The sequence below is a fragment of the Vanessa tameamea genome, chromosome 10 (genome assembly GCF_037043105.1).
Source record: "Vanessa tameamea isolate UH-Manoa-2023 chromosome 10, ilVanTame1 primary haplotype, whole genome shotgun sequence".
Classification (NCBI taxonomy): Eukaryota; Metazoa; Arthropoda; class Insecta; order Lepidoptera; family Nymphalidae; genus Vanessa; species Vanessa tameamea.
Genome location: NC_087318.1, coordinates 5,145,748 through 5,166,429, shown reverse-complemented (window position 1 = coordinate 5,166,429; position 20,682 = coordinate 5,145,748). Strand labels below are relative to the sequence as shown.

The following is a 20,682-nucleotide window of genomic DNA, read 5'->3' as shown; positions in this document are numbered from 1 at the left end:
ATTTTAAAAGACGTGGTAAGAAATGGTTCGGAAAATATAATAGCCTCAGGGACCAGACGTAAATCCTGATTGTCAGCTTGATTAAGTGTTAAATTTTAAATTATGATCCCTTAGCTCGGTGACGTGATATCTCATAGCTTTAGTTATAGCGCAATCTGATTTCAGTTGTAAAACAAATATTTTTGCGAAGTCGATATTACTTTTTAGAATGAGTTTTGAATGAGCTTTGACTACATTGCAAAGTCTCGGAATGGCCAAGTGGTTAGAACGCGTGCGTCTTAACCGATGATTACGGGTTCAAACCCAGGCAAGCACCACTGAATTTTCATGCGCTTAATTTGTGTTTATAATTCATTACGTGATCGGCGGCGAAATAAAACATCGTGAGGAAACCTACATGTGTCTAATTTCAACGAAATTCTGTCACATGTGTATTCCACCAGCCCACATTGGAGCAGTGTGGTGGAATATGATCCATACCTTCTCCTCAATGAGAGAGGAGGCCTTAGCCCAGCAGTGGGAAATTTACAGGCTGTTAATGTAAAAATGTTAAAAAAAAATGTAATGGAATATATTTAAGATTAAAGATTATTTATTCTCATAAAGAAAATTACATCATTTACATGAGAACACGATGTAAAAAAATACAAACAATTTACAGAAATCGTACTTACATACATTTTTCAATGGAGAAAATAACACATACCCCGGAAGAATTAAAAAAAAAAACAAAAACATAATCACGATTTGAAATCCACTATTATTCCATTCTCCATACTCAGACAGATATTTTTGTAGACCGTCATATGTTATTGTGGTTTGTATATTTAGTATGTTTAGCAGTAAAATGTTGATGAAAAACAATTTTAGTATTGGCTCTCGGCATATAGAAAAAAATCTCAAATAACATCAATATTTAAATTATTTGTGTACTTTTCAGAAATTATACTGTTATCGTGTGTTTTCTTTTTTTAGGATGCTGCGTTATTACACAAGGGACATACCAGTTTCGAGCCTATATTACGAAGTGTATTGACAATAAATAGAAAATTTAATATCATAAATACCTGAAAATAAACCATTGTGTATTAATTCCAATTTATATCTTTTAGTCATTTAAACTTTAAATATTAAGACCTTGAAGTAATTATACACAAAAAAAAATGTTAAATATATTACATCATACTTATTGTGCTCTACATTTATTTAGAAATCGGGTTCATGTTTCACTACGGGGATCGGAATAATTACAATTATTCAATGGAGTAGCACTGCTGGCATTCTTGCTGTTTTCCGTGCAGTCAATACTTCTGCAATTTAGGTATTTTTATTTTTTATTTGTACATTATACTTATTATATACGTCCTTAAGTAAGGTAAATATTTTTATCGCTAACAATGTTTTTATTTCAATTAACTTATCTGGTTTTTAAATTAAATTTCGTGATAGAATAATACTTTTTATTTAACATTATTATACATTAGCGCTTTTGTTTTTTAATTAAAATAGAATTACCCCTTTTACCTAGGCTAGTACCTAGAAATAAACCTACAAAAAGTACCAACTTTTTCTAGGTTCAGGCCTTTATCATATAAATTGTGAGCAATCGGCTCAGCGGCTTAGCGTTATAAATGGACTGACAAAGTTACTAATGCATTTAGTTTTGCATTATTGCGTTGGTCTGAATATACCAGCATTTTTTTTATTGAATAATTATATCGATTATTATTTAGGTAAACATAAGTTGAATAACAAATGCCTACTAATATTTTTTTGAAATGTTTGCCGTAACTCATGTAGTGTCATTCATAGAATTTGTATATTTGCAAAGATAGAAGAGACTCTATCTTTGCAAATTGTAGTTAATTTTTAATTTTGGAATGAAGTTCTTTTACGTGGGTTACAGTTCAGTGAACTGGCAGAAATCGTCACGAAAGGTAAAGGTTACTTACTTACCTTACCCTCTTTTTATCTTTCTCTCTATCTCTAGATGTTCTACGAGACGTCCTTTTTATAAATGGATCATATTTGTTACCTAAGGCTATGAAATAAAATAAATGTATCTTTATATACAAAAACAAATGTTTGTATGCTCGTCTTCTTTGCGTTCAAAAGCGTTATGTTGAAATTTTGGTAGGTTCTTCCACTTATACTCAAGTATGATCCTAGACAAAAAAAAGAAAAAAAAAACGTCAGTGAATTTTTGATCTACAATAAAATTGAAGGACCTTGACGTTTTACGTTGACATTTATTGTATCCGTGCGTCGTCCGTAAGTCGGAACGTGTAGCTAACATTAAATATATTATGATAATTTAAATTTTCGGAAGTTTACGCAGGCAACCAATTTGTCGGAAAATATAACAAAGAAAATAATCGTTTTTTTTTTCTTTATTATTAGTCCATATGTGACTTGCGTTACTTCATTTTTTAAATAGTTTTTGGAAAAAGTTATTTTTTATGTTAGTGCTACGGAATGTCGTAACGAAACAATGTTACCCGCTTTTGGCTCAGCTCCCAAAAATGATTCAATATAAAAATCTGCTCCATTTTTTTTGACAGATACATGAAATCCATTAAAGCTATGTATGTATATGGAAATACTAAAAAAAAAATCAATTTATTTTATAAAGTTATCTACTGTGTATATTCCGGTATAAATTTACTTTTAACGACAAGACCTGTAGTGTGATTCTGCAAAAACCACGATAGGATTTGAAACAATTTTCATATCTGCTAGGTGATTCAGAAACCCGTATTTCGATTCCACATGTAGAATTTGTAATGAAAACTCTGTTTGGTATTCAGAAACTCGAATTAAATCTAGACTAGCGCCACTTTGTGAGATTGTAAGTAATACGAACTAATTTTCAGTGAAAACGTTTTATTTGACAATCATTGGTATTCTGTAACTCGATTGCGAAATAAAAAAATGAAACTAACCTCGACTTAATACGTCAAATTTAAAGTTAATAAAATGTGGCTTAAGGCTCTAGTGAAAACTGTAAATATATGTATATATGATCTATTCAAAACGTGGTCCTCTGGACCAAATAAAACTATTTTGGCATGATACTATCACTCGGAAAGAGAGTTTTTCCTAACATAAGTTAGTAAATTTTCTTTTAATTATGACTAAGCAAATGAAATCATATTTATCTTGCCGTGACGAATTAATAATAATTCATTGTCAATGAAAGTCCAATGAAATATATAAAATTAACAATAACTTTTATTAATCTTTAAAGGCCTTGATCTGAGGTTTACAATTGTACACAGATTTAAAAAAAATATATAATTTGCTGATTTTTACATCAAGGGAATTATCTGAATTCAACTTTGTCGACAATAATGCGTCTCTTAACTATTGGTGGAAAAAAAAAAATTAACAGCCTATCAGTGTAAATGAATATTTGAAACTTTTAACTGTAGAGGTTGAACTTTTACAAACATTCAATTTATATTTTAAATTGTTGTAAAAATCTCTTATTGCTACAAGGTTTTGTATTTTACGAGTTTTATCCAATTACCAATCACCATTTTTAGAGCCGAGATGGCCCACCGGTTAGAACGCGTGCATCTTAACCGATGATTATGGGTTCAAATCCAGGCAAGCACCACTGAATTTTCATGTGCTTAATTTGTGTTTATAATTCATCTCGAGCTCGGCGGTGAAGGAAAACATTGTGAGGAAACCTGCATGAGTCTAATTTCAATGAAATTCTGCCAAATGTGTATCCACCAATGCGCATTGGAGCAGTGTGGTGGAATATGGTCCAAACCTTCTCCTCAAAGGAAGAGGAGGCCTTAGCCCAGCCGTGAAAAATTTACAGGCTGCTAATATTATGTATGTTATGTGGTTCAATATATGATGAGTGGGTAGTACTACTAATACCGGCTTGCACAAAGTCGTCGATTAAAATCGTGTATAAGAAAAAGTTTACCTACCGTCTACTATTGAAAATAATTTTAAAATTAATATATTATGTAATGTTTATTCTTGGTTGTTAATTAGATACGTTATTTTGTTTAATATGTTGAGAGTTTTGATAAGGGTGATCTTTTTATTATTCTTTTGAAGTTGACAAAGTTTTATAAGATTTTTTATAGGATTTCCTGTTCCTTTTATCTTTGGAATATATTTATTTATATTTAATCAAAATTCGAAATTTCTCATCAGAACTTTTGATAGCTTTTAAAGTAACTTATTGAAAAGTTACAAATACGTGTCAATTAAAATCTGCTAAAGTAATGGTAAAGTAATTAATATATTATATTAATAATACAACTTTAGTTTTCATTATTTGATGTTGATACAACTTACCAATTGTTGACAGTATGTCGACAAGACAGCGGAAACAATCGGCCACGAGACCAGAGCACAGTCTCCGAGTCGTCTCGTCGGTTTCGAACGGAGTTCTTGGAAGACTGGCCTCAAGCCCCTGGTTCACCATACTTTGACCCCAGCACACAGGACAACGTAACCGGCTTAGTAGGACATCCGGTCACTTTACTATGCAAAGTGAAGAATTTACAAAATAGAACTGTAAGCTAAGTACATTTTTTTTAATAATATCTACATTTCTTTGTTATAGATAAAAGTTATAGATTTTTAGGATCATCTTGTATCTGCAAGAGCTTAATCTCATTATTATAAGTAATAAATATATGTATAAAAGTACAAAGAAAATGATACTATACCATCACACGAGTAATTACTCCAAGTTCTCCATGATTAATTCCAAATAATCTTGAACCTTCATACAGCTAGCGGAGTTTAGCGTCGAACATTTTTATCATATCATTCATATTATTGCGCATATTTAATCTACTGCGCGTTCGCTCGTACAAACGCGGTTCTTCGCGTTTTTTTGGCAACTCATTCAACATTCTTCATCTTAAAAATCAATAGTTCAAATTATTTAGTATAGATTTTATTTCAATGTAAGCAATATTGTAATTAATTAATAAACAGTGAAAAATATTACACGCTGCGCACCAGCCGGTGTGACGCGACTCTAAGAAAAAAAAAATCATTCCGTACCACAGATACGTCTTGAGTAAAATATAAAAATATAGATAGTCTTCTTGAAAATAAAATACAATCGAACCCTACCTATTGAAATGATTTAATCGAGTTAGAATTACGAGCGATATTGAAATATTTTAATTAAAGTTAATATTTCATTTTGCTTGAGACATTTCCGTTTTTAACGGAATTCATGAATAATATAATTACATTTTTTAAAAAAATCGCTAAGAGAATTTCTTTCTAAATTGAAAATAATAAAACGTTTTTCAAGCATAATTTAAACTGAATGATGAATTAGACGTTCCTTGGCTTCAGAAACGTTTTGGCAAAGATGTCCTTATCATAGTATTTGCTGCACTGAAATTCCCATCTTAAGAACGGAAATGGGTCATAAATTTAGGGAAGTCTTAATGTACGGCGGTAAATCGACGTGTAGGAAAATCTACCTTTGCTCTCTTTAAATCTTCGTAATGTTGTGCATTGTGCTTTAAGTTGAACATAGATTAAAATGTTTTGTGAAAGTAAAAGTATCAAAGTCTGTCACTCCTTTAGAAATTTAAGATTTCGAGCTTAATTTACTTTTTACTAGTATTCAATAATATTTTTATTTAGATTCATCAGGTTTAATTACACTAATTAAACATTTATACATTTATTTATTTCTTACTTCGAAGTAGTTTTATTATCTGTTGAGTTAATATAAAGTTAAATTAAGGCAACACAAAAAGAATAATTACTTAAAATTAACACATTATAATGATATTTAATGAGTAGATATTGTTAATAGTAAAATAAATAAAAAAACGTAAATAAAATAAAAGATAAAATATATTAAAGTAATTAAAATTAAAACACCAACAGCTTAAATATTTATTTCTTGTTGAACTTAATCGGAGTGTCATCAAATGAGTCCAAAGGTGAGAATTATAGAGATGTGGCAGTTTCTCATTACTGATCGTTGACGAATTTGACAAACAGAAACTTTATAATATTCGATAAGAGTATTTGTCAATTCAATGAAGTTTAGCAGGATATGATCAAACTTGTTTGATTCAACTAATTATTCTAAAATTTTATAAGCACTCGACAGGTGACAATAATATCTGATATCATAAATTTATTTTTGTTTTAGTACAAACCTTGTCAATAAACTTAAACGCTATATGTAGGAAATTAATAAAAATATCAAGCTAATTTTTGTCCACAATATAGTATAATGATCTTTCAGTAGTATTTATTAACAAAACAAAACAAAATCCAGTGCTGCCTCGCTAGCGTAGACGCGATACTTCGCTAGAGTTTCAGTAATATACTCTGAATAGTAACACTCTTCAATAGACAACCGCCAGATCTTAATAATCTTAGTATTTAGTTAATAATACATGCCCAAGTTATTATACTTATGTGGACAAAAACCTTAGCATTGTCTTTATACCTTTCCTAAATCAGAGTTTAGTTTATTGAAGGTTTGTATAAAAATATAAGATCACAATACTTCCTGCTATCCGTTATTGTACCTGTCGAGTGTAAAATCTTCGCAAGGAAACCTAGTTGATCAAGATTGAAGATTAAACTTCCATGAAGCAACTATTTTTGAAAGGATAAGATATTTTAAATAGTAAACAGATACAGTAACCTGAATATAACACACATCTCAGTAACTACAAAATTTAATAACAACATACTGTTTGTTATTTTTGAGAGTTTAGTTAGCTTGTGCTTAATTTGTGTTTATAATTCATCTGTACGGTAATGAAGAAAAACATCGTGTGGTAACAAACATGAGTTGAATCAATTTCACGTACATCTACAAACTTGTTCTAGAACATTGTGAAATAAACTCCGAATATTTTCATCAAAAAGAGGGGAAACCTTTGCTCAGTGGTGAGAGTAAAGGTTTTTATTACACTTTTTTATTTAAGTTTAACAATAAAACTGTCGAAAAGTCCCTAGGATAAACAATATAATGTATTTCAAGGACGTTAATGGACAATAAAGAAAAGGTCAAATGAAAAATGTATTTCTGTAGTGGTTTTCACAAAGCATATAAATAAAAACGTCATTCAGACCCGGCCTTGCAAACTTGATCATGTACTAAAATATTTACGTAACCTATTTTGCAATATCTCTCGCATTGGAGTAGTCGTATATATTAATGTTCAATTTAAACCAGAGTAGTTGAAAAAAATAATTTAAAATACATTTGTGGTGTAGTCCTATTCAAATATTACATATTCAAGAAATTCTATTTTTTATTCATAAATTTATTTTTCCTTCATTTATTCCTAATGTACAAGTAAAAGTAATCAAACATATATGAAAATAAATAAGCAAACCAAAATACGTAATTAAATAAATATAGGTGATATAGCAGTTTAATTATAATTAAAACGTTTAATTATCAATATCAGATCGTGAAATATAAAGTTATAAATTGTATTTTTTTTAATAAAACCAACAACATTTTAAGGTTTTAAAGGTTTTCAAATTTCAAAGAGTGTAACATTGTCACGTTTATAACGTTACTACGAAGCCGATAATTCGCGTTATTTAAGCCTAATTGAGAGGAACAGTTGAAAGTCGAAAATAGGGTAAATGCATTATTTTTAACTATGCCGTGAGAATAAAATACTTATACGCTCAATATTTATTCAGGTGTCATGGGTGCGTCATAGAGACATCCATTTATTGACCGTTGGCCGCTACACGTATACTTCAGATCAACGCTTCGAAGCGCAACACAAGCCGAGGTCTGAAGAGTGGGCGTTACGTATACGAAGCCCACAGCGAAGAGACTCTGGACAATACGAGTGCCAAATATCAACAACACCACCGATTGGGCATGCGGTGTATCTCAATATAGTGGGTAAGAATTTGGTCGGTAGCAAACTATTTGTTTATTCATGAAAGAAACAATCAGGCCATTTCAATGGTCAGCATTCACTTCGTTATAAATTGGAATCTAAATTCTTTATCTACTTCGTGTGTGAATTGTGAAAAGTTTTCTTACAAAATAATATAAGAAACATTTCATTTATTTTTACAAATAGATACTAGAAAATATTATTTGGGTCGTTTGTCGTATTTGGTAGAGGTTTCAGTATTCAAAAGTACATCTTTCCCTTTTTTTACAACTTCTGTGTGAATAATTAATAAAAAGATAAATCATAAAATTCAAATTTAAAGTTAAGAATAAATTCGAATTCCAAATTTAAATATTATAATTAAAATGATATGCTTCTAATTATATCATAATACTAGTATGTTACATTCGAAACAAATTTGGACAAATACTTTTTTCATAATTTAATTCATTAAGCGTGGAATTTAGGAGTAAATAAAACAAAGTAATCACGGATTTCCCATTGATAGATCACTTATCTCACCCCTATTATATGTTTCTATTGCGGCTCGAACAAAAATTAGAAGCCCATAAAACATTGTAAGCTTAGTTTATTCCTTAACAACAAGCAAATGAATAAGTATTTCTTACCTAATTCATTTTGTATAATAATTTTGCATTTAGATCAATGGAATATTATTAATGGATCATTAACTTGTTATATTCTGGACTTACTTTTATATTCTTTACTATTAATTTTATTTTATTATATATGGCATTTGTTACATACTTTGTGGATTGCTTTTTTTTGGCATATACATGTACCAAACCATTAATCCAATTGATGTACATACATGTAGTTATTGTTGACACTTTGAATTTTTCTGGCGTAGCATCGTCTACGCAAACATTACGGCGTAGAACGTCAAAATATGTGTTTGATTGCATTCCTAGCATTGGTAATTAAATTTTTAATATTAAAGTTTGATAAGGAGACGACAATTTGATTAAAACATTTCAAGGTCAAACACATTCGACAAGATAAGGGAAATATTAGATGAATTAACGAGGCGTACAGAAGTCCTAGTTAAATAATGAAAAGCTTTTAATTGTTTACGCTCCTTGTCATTTCCAAACACGCTCTGTTTACTTTTGAGTTCATGTCAAAGAGCTAATCTCTCGACGAATATTTGCTCCTACCTATTCAAATAAGAAATCTCTATTTGACTGTAGTGGAAGAACCTATCCATTAACATATTTTTTTATACAAAAAACTTTAACAAAGAATAATGTATTGATCAATTAATTCTAACTCGTAAAATAAAAGAAAGATAGGCCGGTAATAATATTTTGTTAATGATCGTAAAATATTACATAAGTTTATTTTTTTTGTATATATTCTTATCTATTTATGTTAGATATGGTTAAATATATTGAATATTTTTTACATAAATAAATACTCTTGTTAACCGTTTACAAATGTTGGTCCCTACAGAACCAGAAACAGAAATAATGGGTGGTCCAGATTTGTTTATCTACGCTGGCTCTACAATAAACTTAACGTGCATAGTGAGGCACACGCCAGAACCTCCAAGCACCATCAATTGGACACATAGAGGAAAGGTATGTTCGATTTATAAATAATATATAATTTTCGTGAAATACGACAAGTGATACCACACCTTAATTGTTTGGTATTTTTTAAGTATATGCATTATACACATTAATTTTACACGTTACCATAATTATCTCGTTTATTTTTTACTAGGGATCTAGTTGTATGAGCTACAAATTACTATTATATTTAGTTAAAATGCATACTATTTAATTTCATCTGATTTTGTTTTAATTCTTTTAATTAGATACGAGAAAATAAATCTTTTGAAGCGTTATTGATTTCGTAACAAAAATATTTGTTTTTCTATGCGATACGTAATACGGTATGTCTTAGCTTAGCCTTTTTTTTGGTTTGAACATTGTATATCTGTATATACGTCTATTTTTATCTACTTCACACTTTGACCTTGCTCGATTGGACGTTATGGTGAACTTTCCCGCGCTAACCCCACATCCTCAATGCCTTAAGAGGACAGTCCTTGCGGAACGCCTAAATAGCGCTTACTATTTTCGAAATATCTTAAAACTGGAGCATTGATTATGGATGAAAAAAGACATTCAGTATCTTAATAGATAGATCTCAAGTTTCACCGCGTGATATTTATAAAATTTGTATTAATAACTCAGTAAATTCATCGTCAACATCACTCCAAACACTGAAATCGACCTTTTCTATTAGCGTTTTTTAAGCTATTTAGCTGCTAGTTTATACATGTATTTTTGGTTAAATGTGGACACAAAAGTGTAAATAATAAGTTCACCGTGTTAAATTTCTATTATATCACATAATATTATAGTAATTTTTATTTAAATATTGCTTACTTTTTGGCATTCGTCGTCCATACATTTTAGTATGGAGAAAATAATTTGACGGTTTTGACTTATTATTCGACATCGCTGTCAATAAATTTTCAGTCCCTCCCCAGAGCCCAAGGTGAGAGCACGTCAATTTTTATTTCGAGCCGACTCTTATAATTTCGCAAAACGTCTACGCACACATAGACAAGTTAGCATAAGGGTGGGGCGCGAGTGTCGTGGGACACAATTGTTAATTTTTATGTTGCGGAGCTGAGTCTTCCTGTCAGGGACGATAAATGAGGACTCCACTGAAGTTTGGAATCCAATGCTATAAAAAAAAACCGTAGTATTGGCTACATCAAGACGGCCACTATTTATAGATATATTATAATTTTGCTTTCTAAAATTTGGTAGGGTAAAAACTACACATTTTGTTTTTTGAGTATTCAAAACTAAATTATTTACTGTAAACCAATCGTGTATCTGTGATAATGCACCGTTCACATCGTCATAGTCAGTTTTTTCCTGTCTACCTTAAAAATCAGTGAAGTATCGTCAGCAAACAACATTATATCACAAATACCTTTAACATAGAAAGGAAGATCATTTATATATACTAGAAATAGAAAGGGACCCAAAATTGATCCTTGTGGAACACTCATTTATAACGTAGATCCAGAAAACTTAATGCCATTATTGAAAACTTGCTGGACTCTTTGACTTAAATATGAAGCAATGAGATCAAGAGCTTTACCTTTAATACCGTAGTATTTGAGCTTATAAAGAAGCGTCTCGTGTTCTACACAATCAAATGCTTTAGACAAATCTCAGAATACTCCAATAGCATTCTGTGATTTTTGTCAAGCATCGTAAATATGTTTAAGAAGTGCTATTCTCGCATCAGTTGTCGAGCGACCTCTTGTAAAACCGAATTGCTCACTATGAAAAATAGTATTTGTACCGAAATGGACGAGAAGTTGATTTAAAATATTTATTTCGAATATTTTACTTAAAAATAGAGTATTAAAAAAAATTATATTTAACTCCGTTATTTATATTTATAAAATTTAAGAAGTGATTATTTAATGTGTCTTTACTTTAATTTAATTCGGTATATCTACTAACCTTAAAATATCAAGAAAATAATTATTATTATTTAGTTAGACGAAAGCAGTTGAAACAATAAAAATCATAATGAATATTTGGCATCTTAATGCACTCTGACCGCACCCTATGCTAACAAATAATTTATAATTGCGTTTGCGAGTAACAACCTTATAGCTAATACATTACTCGTAATTAAATGTATTTTTATCAATTCTACGTTATGAACGCGCAATGAAAATTTAATTTATTCGTTGCACCGAAAACAAGCAACTAATTATCTCCGGGGATGCGTACGATACACTGCACAATGCAACTGTATTATTGAAAAGTACCTATGTGTGTGTTCTAAAATTAATTCCCACGCTTACAAACTACGCTCTTAAATCTATGCGCTTAAGAGTGTCAAAAGGCTGTTCAGCATAACGGCTGGTCTCGCGTTGATTTATTAAACGACAAAGGGCATTGCGAATCCCATACAATAATTAGAAATAAAATCTAAGAATATCACAATATATCCATACCTTACTGATTATGTAAATAAATGTCTCGTTCATTGTATCGTATATAATCGTGTCAATGTTCTAAGCTAGATAGACTCTATTAATTCGTGAGAAATAAATATCCTATAGCGGTATGTATAAGTATATCCTATTCTCCGTAACCTAGAATATGAATTTTATTCCTTGGAATAATACTTTTATTAACTCTTCATTTTTTCGAAGTTGTAAATCTTCGCTTTTTCCATAAAAATTGGGACCGTTCCCAGAATAATTTGATTTCTACTGATGTAACAATTATTGAATGTCTTTGACAACTCCTAAGAATAAATCGTGATATTAAATTCGAACAACTTATATCCAAATCAAGTAATTACATAATATAAACTTGATATGTTGAATCATGATATAAGAGGATTTTTATAATAAAACTGCGGAAAAGAATACGATTATTTTTGAGATTTATATTTTTTATAAATTATAAGTATTGCATTGTATTTAATATTTCGCCTGGGGCAAGTCGAATATAATGAAAAATATTCACCAAGCAGAAATGATTTGAATATCATTGAGATAAAATATATATTCGCTACCCAAAGACATGATGTTTTCGTATCTTTTACAATATTTATTTTTAAGATATTGCGGAAAAGAATGAACGTCTATTTTATGGTTCTTACTAAAATATGACTTATTGTGGGAAATACGTAGAGCGTATACTCTGGGCCAAAGTCTCACAATTCATTAATAAAACAAATGTAAAATGAAACGTGAAGTTATTTTTATAACATATATCTGAACTAGCTTCCACCTACAGCTTGGCTCGTATATTTTTCAGTTCAGGTGTTATATACCCAATATCCAAAAAGATAAAAAAAATAGTGCATGTAACATTTCATGATAACGGATTGAGGATTAAGTATCGTGATACACTTGGTTCAAGCGAAGTGACTTTCCCTTAATGTTATTTATTAAGAAACAGCCACAATAAAATTGACAAGAAATATATTTTTTTATTTAAATGCCGTGTGAATAAAGCAATAACAAAAATAATATTATATAAAATCGTACATAAGGAATAACTCTATTTCCTTGCGTGAATATTTCAGCTTGTTATCTCTACTGTAAATCTCTACTGTAACTAAGTCAATTGTTCCTTTTCTAAAACATAATTAATATACGACAAGGTAAATAAAGTACTCGTATATTCGCAATTTGGTTTCTGGGCGTCACAAATGGTCTGTAAATTGGATGCTTTCACAATAACCTCTGGGATTTCGTTAAATATTCCATTCTGCACGATACGGTATTACGACAACAACAAGCCACGTCAAACAAACTTGGTTCCGTAGCGGTAACTGGCAAATTGTATTTCGTATGCCTTTCTGCGTTTTGAGAAATTTATTCTATTCTATATTTACTATTGTATTTACGAATATTTTCACTGGAATACATCTGTCGAATACCGAATGATTCTTCATACTGATAAACTTATAAGATGAGGACGATAATAAACTCTGAATATTTTATTCCGGCTGCTTTCAATTTACTATTACATAAAGTCCTTTATCCAGAGTATCGAAAAGCGTGACCTTATTTTTTTTTTTAATGAAATATACATACTAGCTGAACTTGCGGCTACACCCACGCGAATTAATAAAACTACCTATAGAATACAAACCCTCATCCTCAATTTTATCAATGAGTGAAATAATAAAGTAGCCTATGTCCTTTCGCGGGACTCAAACTATCTCCCTGCGAAATTTCATCTAAATCGGTTCATCGGTTTAAGCGTGATTAGATAACAGAGTTACTTTCGCATTTATAATATTAGTATTGATTTTCTTATGTATTTTATAATTAGTCAGATCCTCGAGTCTATTTAACAAACTTCGAAGAACGCGACATATTTTTTAAAAATATATAATTTTATAAAGCACTCAATAGAGTTTAATTTGTATCAGCTATTATTTTACATTCGTTATTTTTTTTTTTGGTATTGGTAGACAAATGGACCACTTGATGGTAACTGGTAACCACCCGCCATACACATCAAATAAGATGTTATGTTCCTTGTGAGTCCTTCGACTCTGTTGTGTACCGGTTTGAAGGGTACTCACCCTTAATACACAGTATTGCTATTTGGTTGCAAAAAACCCCACCAAATATCTGATTTGATTTTATTTTTTTTTGTTTTGAAAATCCTTTTTAAAAAATAGTTTTTATAGTCTATATACAGAGACACGTCGAATTTATTTTTCCAACGCAACTAATACGGATAATATTTCCATTCCATTCAATTGGAATTAATTCTGTCCGTAACTGATATCGCAGCAAGACTGTTTCAAATTACCATTTCGTTTTGAAATAAGAATGGAAACGCATGTTTTTAAAGTTGTATATAATTTATTAATGAATAAAATATATGTTTCATAAGGCTATAACAGTTTCAGCTTTCGCCTACTAATACTTTGAAAGCTGATTTATAAAGTTTGAAGAATCGAGTATCCTGAGCACACACGTTGAATATGTAGAACAGCTCACAAAAGTCTCATTGTTACTGACAGCTTCAAACTTTCGTTTACCAACTTTGTTATTATTCAAGTTATTTCATTATTCGACCCGTGTCATATTTACGCTTCACGTATGTTCTACATGTAGTGTTTATTATGCGTAAACAATAATAATTGTAGCTTGTGTAATCATTTCGTTAACCTTAGTCAAACATTTAACTGATCAAATAATTTAATGACGATAGTAAATTAATTATTTATTTTTACAATGAAAATTAAATGAGTTAAAAACAGATTCTGCATCAAGAGACACACAATTGCGATGTTGGCGTTCATTGGTTTTAAACACAAAGTCAAAAGTAAAATTCTAAATCTGTTTGTAGTAGTGGGAATTAAAACACAATTATATATTAGAGGGTTTCAAGATATCACCAATGTAACTACAGGCACAAGTAACATAACATCTCAGTTGGATTAAGGTTAATGTTTAAAATTTCTTACGGCACCCATATCTATGGGCAGTGGTGACCACTTATAATTGCTGTCGTAGATAAAAAAAAAACATAGAAATATAACGCGCTCTAAAAATTGTTTTGTTCTACTTTTTTTTTGCCCTTAAGTGGATATGATATGATTTTGCTTAAAATCATAACAAGTATATAATGTTTCTATACTTTATATAGTATTTTATTCAGTCCTTAGTGACTTCGGTGGAATAATCATTCAGTAAATCAAATAGTCGAAATGGCCCTGTAGTCAATCTTAATCGATGATTACGAGTTCAGGACCGGAAAAAACATACAGAATTTCATTCTTTAATTCATCTCTTATTCAATGCTAAAGGAAAACATCGTGACATAACTTACATGTCGGACAAAATCTAGTATATCTGTCGCATTAAAATGGCTTCGAAATATTCACCTTGAAAAGAGAGAAGGCGTACCCTAGCAGTAAAACATTGACATGCTGCCCCGTAACTTAACTTTCATGGATTATAGCCTAGTAAATAAATAATTAAATAGTATTTTATGTACTTTAACAGACGATAAACTTCGATTCAACACGCGGTGGTATATCACTTGTCACCGAAAAAGGGATCCATAGTAGCAGTAGGCTACTTGTGCAAGCGGCGCGCACATCAGATGCTGGATCTTATCAGTGCGTCCCAGATAATGCTCAATCAGCTACAGCGCGAGTTCATGTGCTTACTGGTAAGTTGAAATGTTTTTTTTTTAATTATAGTAATAGTGCTTGTTATTAATAAATTATTAATGTATATGCTAGATTAAAAATACGACAACAGCTCATAACAATCTAAATGTTTGTAATTAATATTTTTGCTGTGTTACATATTTTTGAAAAATTTGGATTCTTAGAAATTACTGGTGCTTTACTTGTTACCATTTTAATAACGATTTGTATATATATATATATAATCTTTTTGGGGAAAATCGATGTATTAAATATTCGACGACTTTGATTCTATGAATATTATTAATCACAATGGATGTCCCTATGTTTTTGGTACTCTTATTTGTTGCTTTATACATCATTGAATCTTTATCTATACATAAATCTATGCAGACTACCTACAGTACACTCAATGTACTTTATTGGTTACTGAATAGCTTAATATTACTTGAAGTATTCAATTACGATATTGTTACTCAAGTGCTCATTGAGGTGTGTATGAAATTTCAATCTGTGTATTGAACAGTGTCAAATTCGGGCAATTCACTAATTGAATTCGGGGCGAAATTTTGTTCAGCATAATGCATTTACAATATTGATAATTCTGTTTACAACAAAGCGCATTGCGTAATTCCGTTATTATTAATAATACTGCTAAATGTTGTATTTTCATAAGGCGAATGCTGTTGAAATATTTATCTTTGATATATAAGCGTTACACAAAACAAAATATTGTGAAATTATAGGAAGCAAAACTGAATAAATATAATAAATAGCACTTTTCAAAAATTTAATTTTTATTTAAAATTTTATCTCAAACATTATATTTTTACAAGAATACTGATTAATGTGACAATTTATTATGTATAATTAAAAAACAATTGAATGATTACAAGGTTTAGATTTGGATGTTAATCATAAAACACGAAATCTAATCATTGCACGTACCGAAGTTAGAACTAAAATTAAATTTTATTGTGTTAACCTCAAATTATGTCAGTAATATTTGAATTCTGATAGAAATAGTTATTCAAAAACGCTTCAAGCCACAAATTTTATTATGTTTTGTAACAAATGAAAATTCAACCCGGCGCTTGCTCAATTTTAGTTTAAAAGCGGATTTATTAGATTCGAGCGTAAAAGTTGAACACTGAATAGACTTCCTGTATTATATCTAGTCATCCTGCTATCATTCAGCCAACGAGATTTTCTCGACTACTACATTAAATTTAAACGGCACAAGATAGAATATTTTCTATAAAATAAGTAGTAAATAAAAATCAATATATGATTTATTTCAGTACTCGTACACATTTTAAAATCGACATTTTACAAGCCAGTAAAGGTCCCGTCATAATATTTTATTGAAATAAGAGAAATTCAAGGTTACTTAAATTAAACAACGTTAAAATTTAGCTGCCGATGCGCCTGATATGAGCAAGCACAGCTTTAAATTATAAATATTAGATATTATATTTAAATCGTTTAATATTTAACTTTTACTTGTGTTGTATTCAATTATTGGCAAGCTCAGTTTTAAATAAAAGTAAGGAAGAGAAAAAAATACCAAGATACTAGCAATCAGAGATAAAAAGATCGAACCAATATTATTACACTATAACCGTTCATGCAAAAATAATAATAACATTAATAATTTCACAATGAAGAGACCAAGCTAGTACGAGTCTTTAAAATTAAAAATTGAAGTGAACGTAAAATCTTTAGGGTGTTAAGAAAACCAAAATAATTTCAAATTGGGTAGAGCTACTCAAATATATATTTACAAGTATATTTGAGACCTAACCGATTTTATTACTCTTTATAAACTGATGATAGGTTCAGTTATACCTTAAAAAGAAAGGTCGAGGTCTAGAAAGGACTGGCTCCTAATTAAGACTCTCCACTCTACTCTACTATAGTTTTCATTCACCATTGCGCATATATTACTTAAAATAAAATCAGTGATCGATACCTCGGTATGAACACCTAAACTTTACTTGAGATTCTGGAATTAATACCATAAAAATCGAATAACACTAGTACTATTAAAAGCTATTGTTTTAGTAGTGATAACAGTATAAATTGTGTTGAGTGAATTAAAAAAATTAGCATTTTCGTGATTTGGTTTCATAAAAACAAAATTCATATCGGGCTCGTATGTAATAATTGTAGTTTAATGAAAGTTAGTTTCATTTCGTGTACGTGCACGTAGACTTTCTGCGTCGTTTTTAGAAGTAGTTTATTATTAATGTCATAACTGTGGTTATGACAGCTTTATTTACTTTGTGGCGAAGTAATCTTTATTGCTATTTTAATGCCAACAAATTAAGGATACTGTAATAATTATTCTTGTGAAGTTTTTTTGAATACTGTTTTATTTAAAAAAATATATAAGTTGATTTTTTAATTAAAAGATACTAATAACATATATATAATTTTATTATTTTAGAGTATAATCTAGTATATTATTTTTTTATGTTGTCATAAATGTTCATGTACTTAAATAGTTTTCTCGCTGTATTTTGGCTGTAGTTGCAGTGTTTTAATATTTAATCTAAAATTTAATTTTACTGACATTGTACTAGTCGACGATGTATATAAGTATATTTAAATTGCTGTTAAATTTTATAATATTAAATATGGAGTAATTTTGGAGCAAAAAAAAAAGTAATACTTATTATTACATTTTTTTTACAAAAAACAAATATTTAAAAATATCTTGGGAGAAATCGTATTATTAAATACCTAACAACTTAGAACAAATTAATAAATTATTATCGAATGTAATGTGTTAACGCAATGCATTTGTTTTGAATTGAAATTTTAATATAATTGTACGCTGTGACCTTAGATTTCGCTTCAATATGCCTCCTAAAATGATAATATAAGTACTTACACACTAGGGTATTCATTATTAATATATTATCTTATAAAACCTTTTTTTGTTCACAGGTGAAACTCCAGCTGCGATGCAAGGAAAAGCACATTGTACGAGAGACCTTGGACTTCCCGCAATTTTGTGTGTTGCTATTGTAATATTATACATAGCCGTTATCGTGATATAAAACATATTATAGTTTATTAATTGTGCTCTTAAGTGATATATAGACGATGTGGCGTAAGCGTTGTGTTTGGTAAAATTTTAAATAATATTGTAAATATTTATTAAATAAAAAAAAATGTATTTATTCATGACATTTATAAAAAAAAAAAAAAACAAGTTAAATTATGATTATTTTTTTCATTTAATTGAACTGATTCTAAAATTTGTTTTGTGAATGACACCACAATAATGTACAGGAAACATCAAGATGCAATTCTTATATATGTAAAAAAAATATCGATTTTATGATTAAAATACCATCAATAGATACATTTTTACAATCTGTAATTTTATGATGTAAGACATCGAATTAACTCAAATATGAAATGCGTCTGTGCCAAGACGCATATAATATCTTAAGTACCAGGGTAAATGAATCCGATAAATTTACTAAGCATTAGAATATTTCTAATGTATAATTCAATTCCAATCGTTGTATCATAATTAAATAGCATAAATATTCGTAGAAAGAATTAAGTAATAGACTAGTTACTTGTTTTAAAAACTTTGATGTTGATTTAAATAAAAGACAATTTTTTTATATTATCTTTGTATTTATTCAATCAAAACCCATCCCACGCCCCCTCATTTCACACCCACACATACATACATACAAACGTTACCTAGTGATAAGTTGAAAAAATATACTTATCATTACATAACTCAAAAACTAAATTTTGCATAATATAATTTTTTCTTTCAAAATAAAAGTTATATTATTGAATATTTTAAACATATAACTATGTTTTTTAGTCATACGAAAAGTGTGTAAAAGCTATTTCGATACATTTTTTTTTCACCGGGTGGATTTCAGATTTTTGCGAAAATACATAGCCCTCAATCCATTTCAATTAATTTTTAAATTATAGATCAATAAATAGAAATTATAAAATAAAATAAAAGCAACGTAAGTTAAGTGTGAGTCTTGGACTGCAACGCTAAAATATGATACAATTAAACAAATATAAATTACGAACTACCGTACCTCCGCACGAAATTGTAATCTGTAACAGACTTTCTGCATGCACCGCCAACATGGCCGCCCGTTGAACTACATGTCATAGAATTTCATGGATTTAATATCAAAATATCTCGATTATACGAATTTTGCGAGTATATGTTATCGATTAAAAAATATTATATAATTCTGGATGGTTTCCATCGGGTAACACTCATTCCGACTTGCCGCAATTATGTCTCGTCTTCAAACAGCAATAGAAAGCCAACATGGACAATTTCTTACTTTTACTAACTCTTTTCAGTAAAAATTGTTTATTAAAATATAGACTTTAAATACTTAAAATGAAGAATATCTAAAAAAATTAGACTTAAAATCTAAACTTTTATCCAAATATTTAGTTAAGTGAGTTTTTTAGGCCGTTAACAATAAATTGAAATAAGACACAGAAAAATGATTTAAATCTCCATCAAATTGGCTTTATTTGACACGTAATTTTATGGGATTTATCTTTGAATATGATTTCGGGCATGTGGCCGTCGCGTCTGTCGCATACATAGTAATCGCGTACATACAATCTGGATATCCTATTTTCATAAACTCTTAGCAGCGAGCGAAATACCTATCATCAAAAGATCTCCGAAACTTACCATAGTGTTTAATTTGAAATTTAACATACATATTACAACAATGTCTAATATCGATTTTTGGAATTTTAATTCAATGAACTGACAGATGTAACTTTGATTTTAACCCATACTAAGTCGGGACGGGCAACAAGTAAAAATAAATAAATTAATGAAAATATACTTTTAGGTCGCATTTATAATAATTAAATTTATTATTTAATTTATGCGCGTCAATCCAAGCCAAGCTGTAATCCCACATAATGTGTATTTAAGATTTATATTTGATGAATATACTTCTTGCAAAAGTTTTAATATTTGGATTTCGTTCATTCTACAAGAACAACTGGTACGCTTGATCACGAAAATGAACTGTTTATCCAACACCTTTGGCTTATA

At 29.6% G+C, this 20,682-nt stretch overlaps 1 protein-coding gene across 1 annotated transcript in view; it reads left to right on the top strand.

Annotated features, from left to right (window-relative positions):
* LOC113391815 (zwei Ig domain protein zig-8-like) overlaps positions 1–19,240 on the top strand; it is a 42,514-nt gene extending 23,274 nt beyond the window's left edge. Inside the window, exons 3-7 of the mRNA XM_026627905.2 lie at positions 4,337–4,545; positions 7,687–7,897; positions 9,369–9,496; positions 15,448–15,616; positions 18,549–19,240. Of these exons, the coding sequence (XP_026483690.1) occupies positions 4,337–4,545; positions 7,687–7,897; positions 9,369–9,496; positions 15,448–15,616; positions 18,549–18,661 (830 nt within the window). The 3' untranslated portion in view covers positions 18,662–19,240. The remainder of the gene's footprint in view (positions 1–4,336; positions 4,546–7,686; positions 7,898–9,368; positions 9,497–15,447; positions 15,617–18,548) is intronic.
* The last annotated feature ends 1,442 nt before the right edge of the window (positions 19,241–20,682 follow it).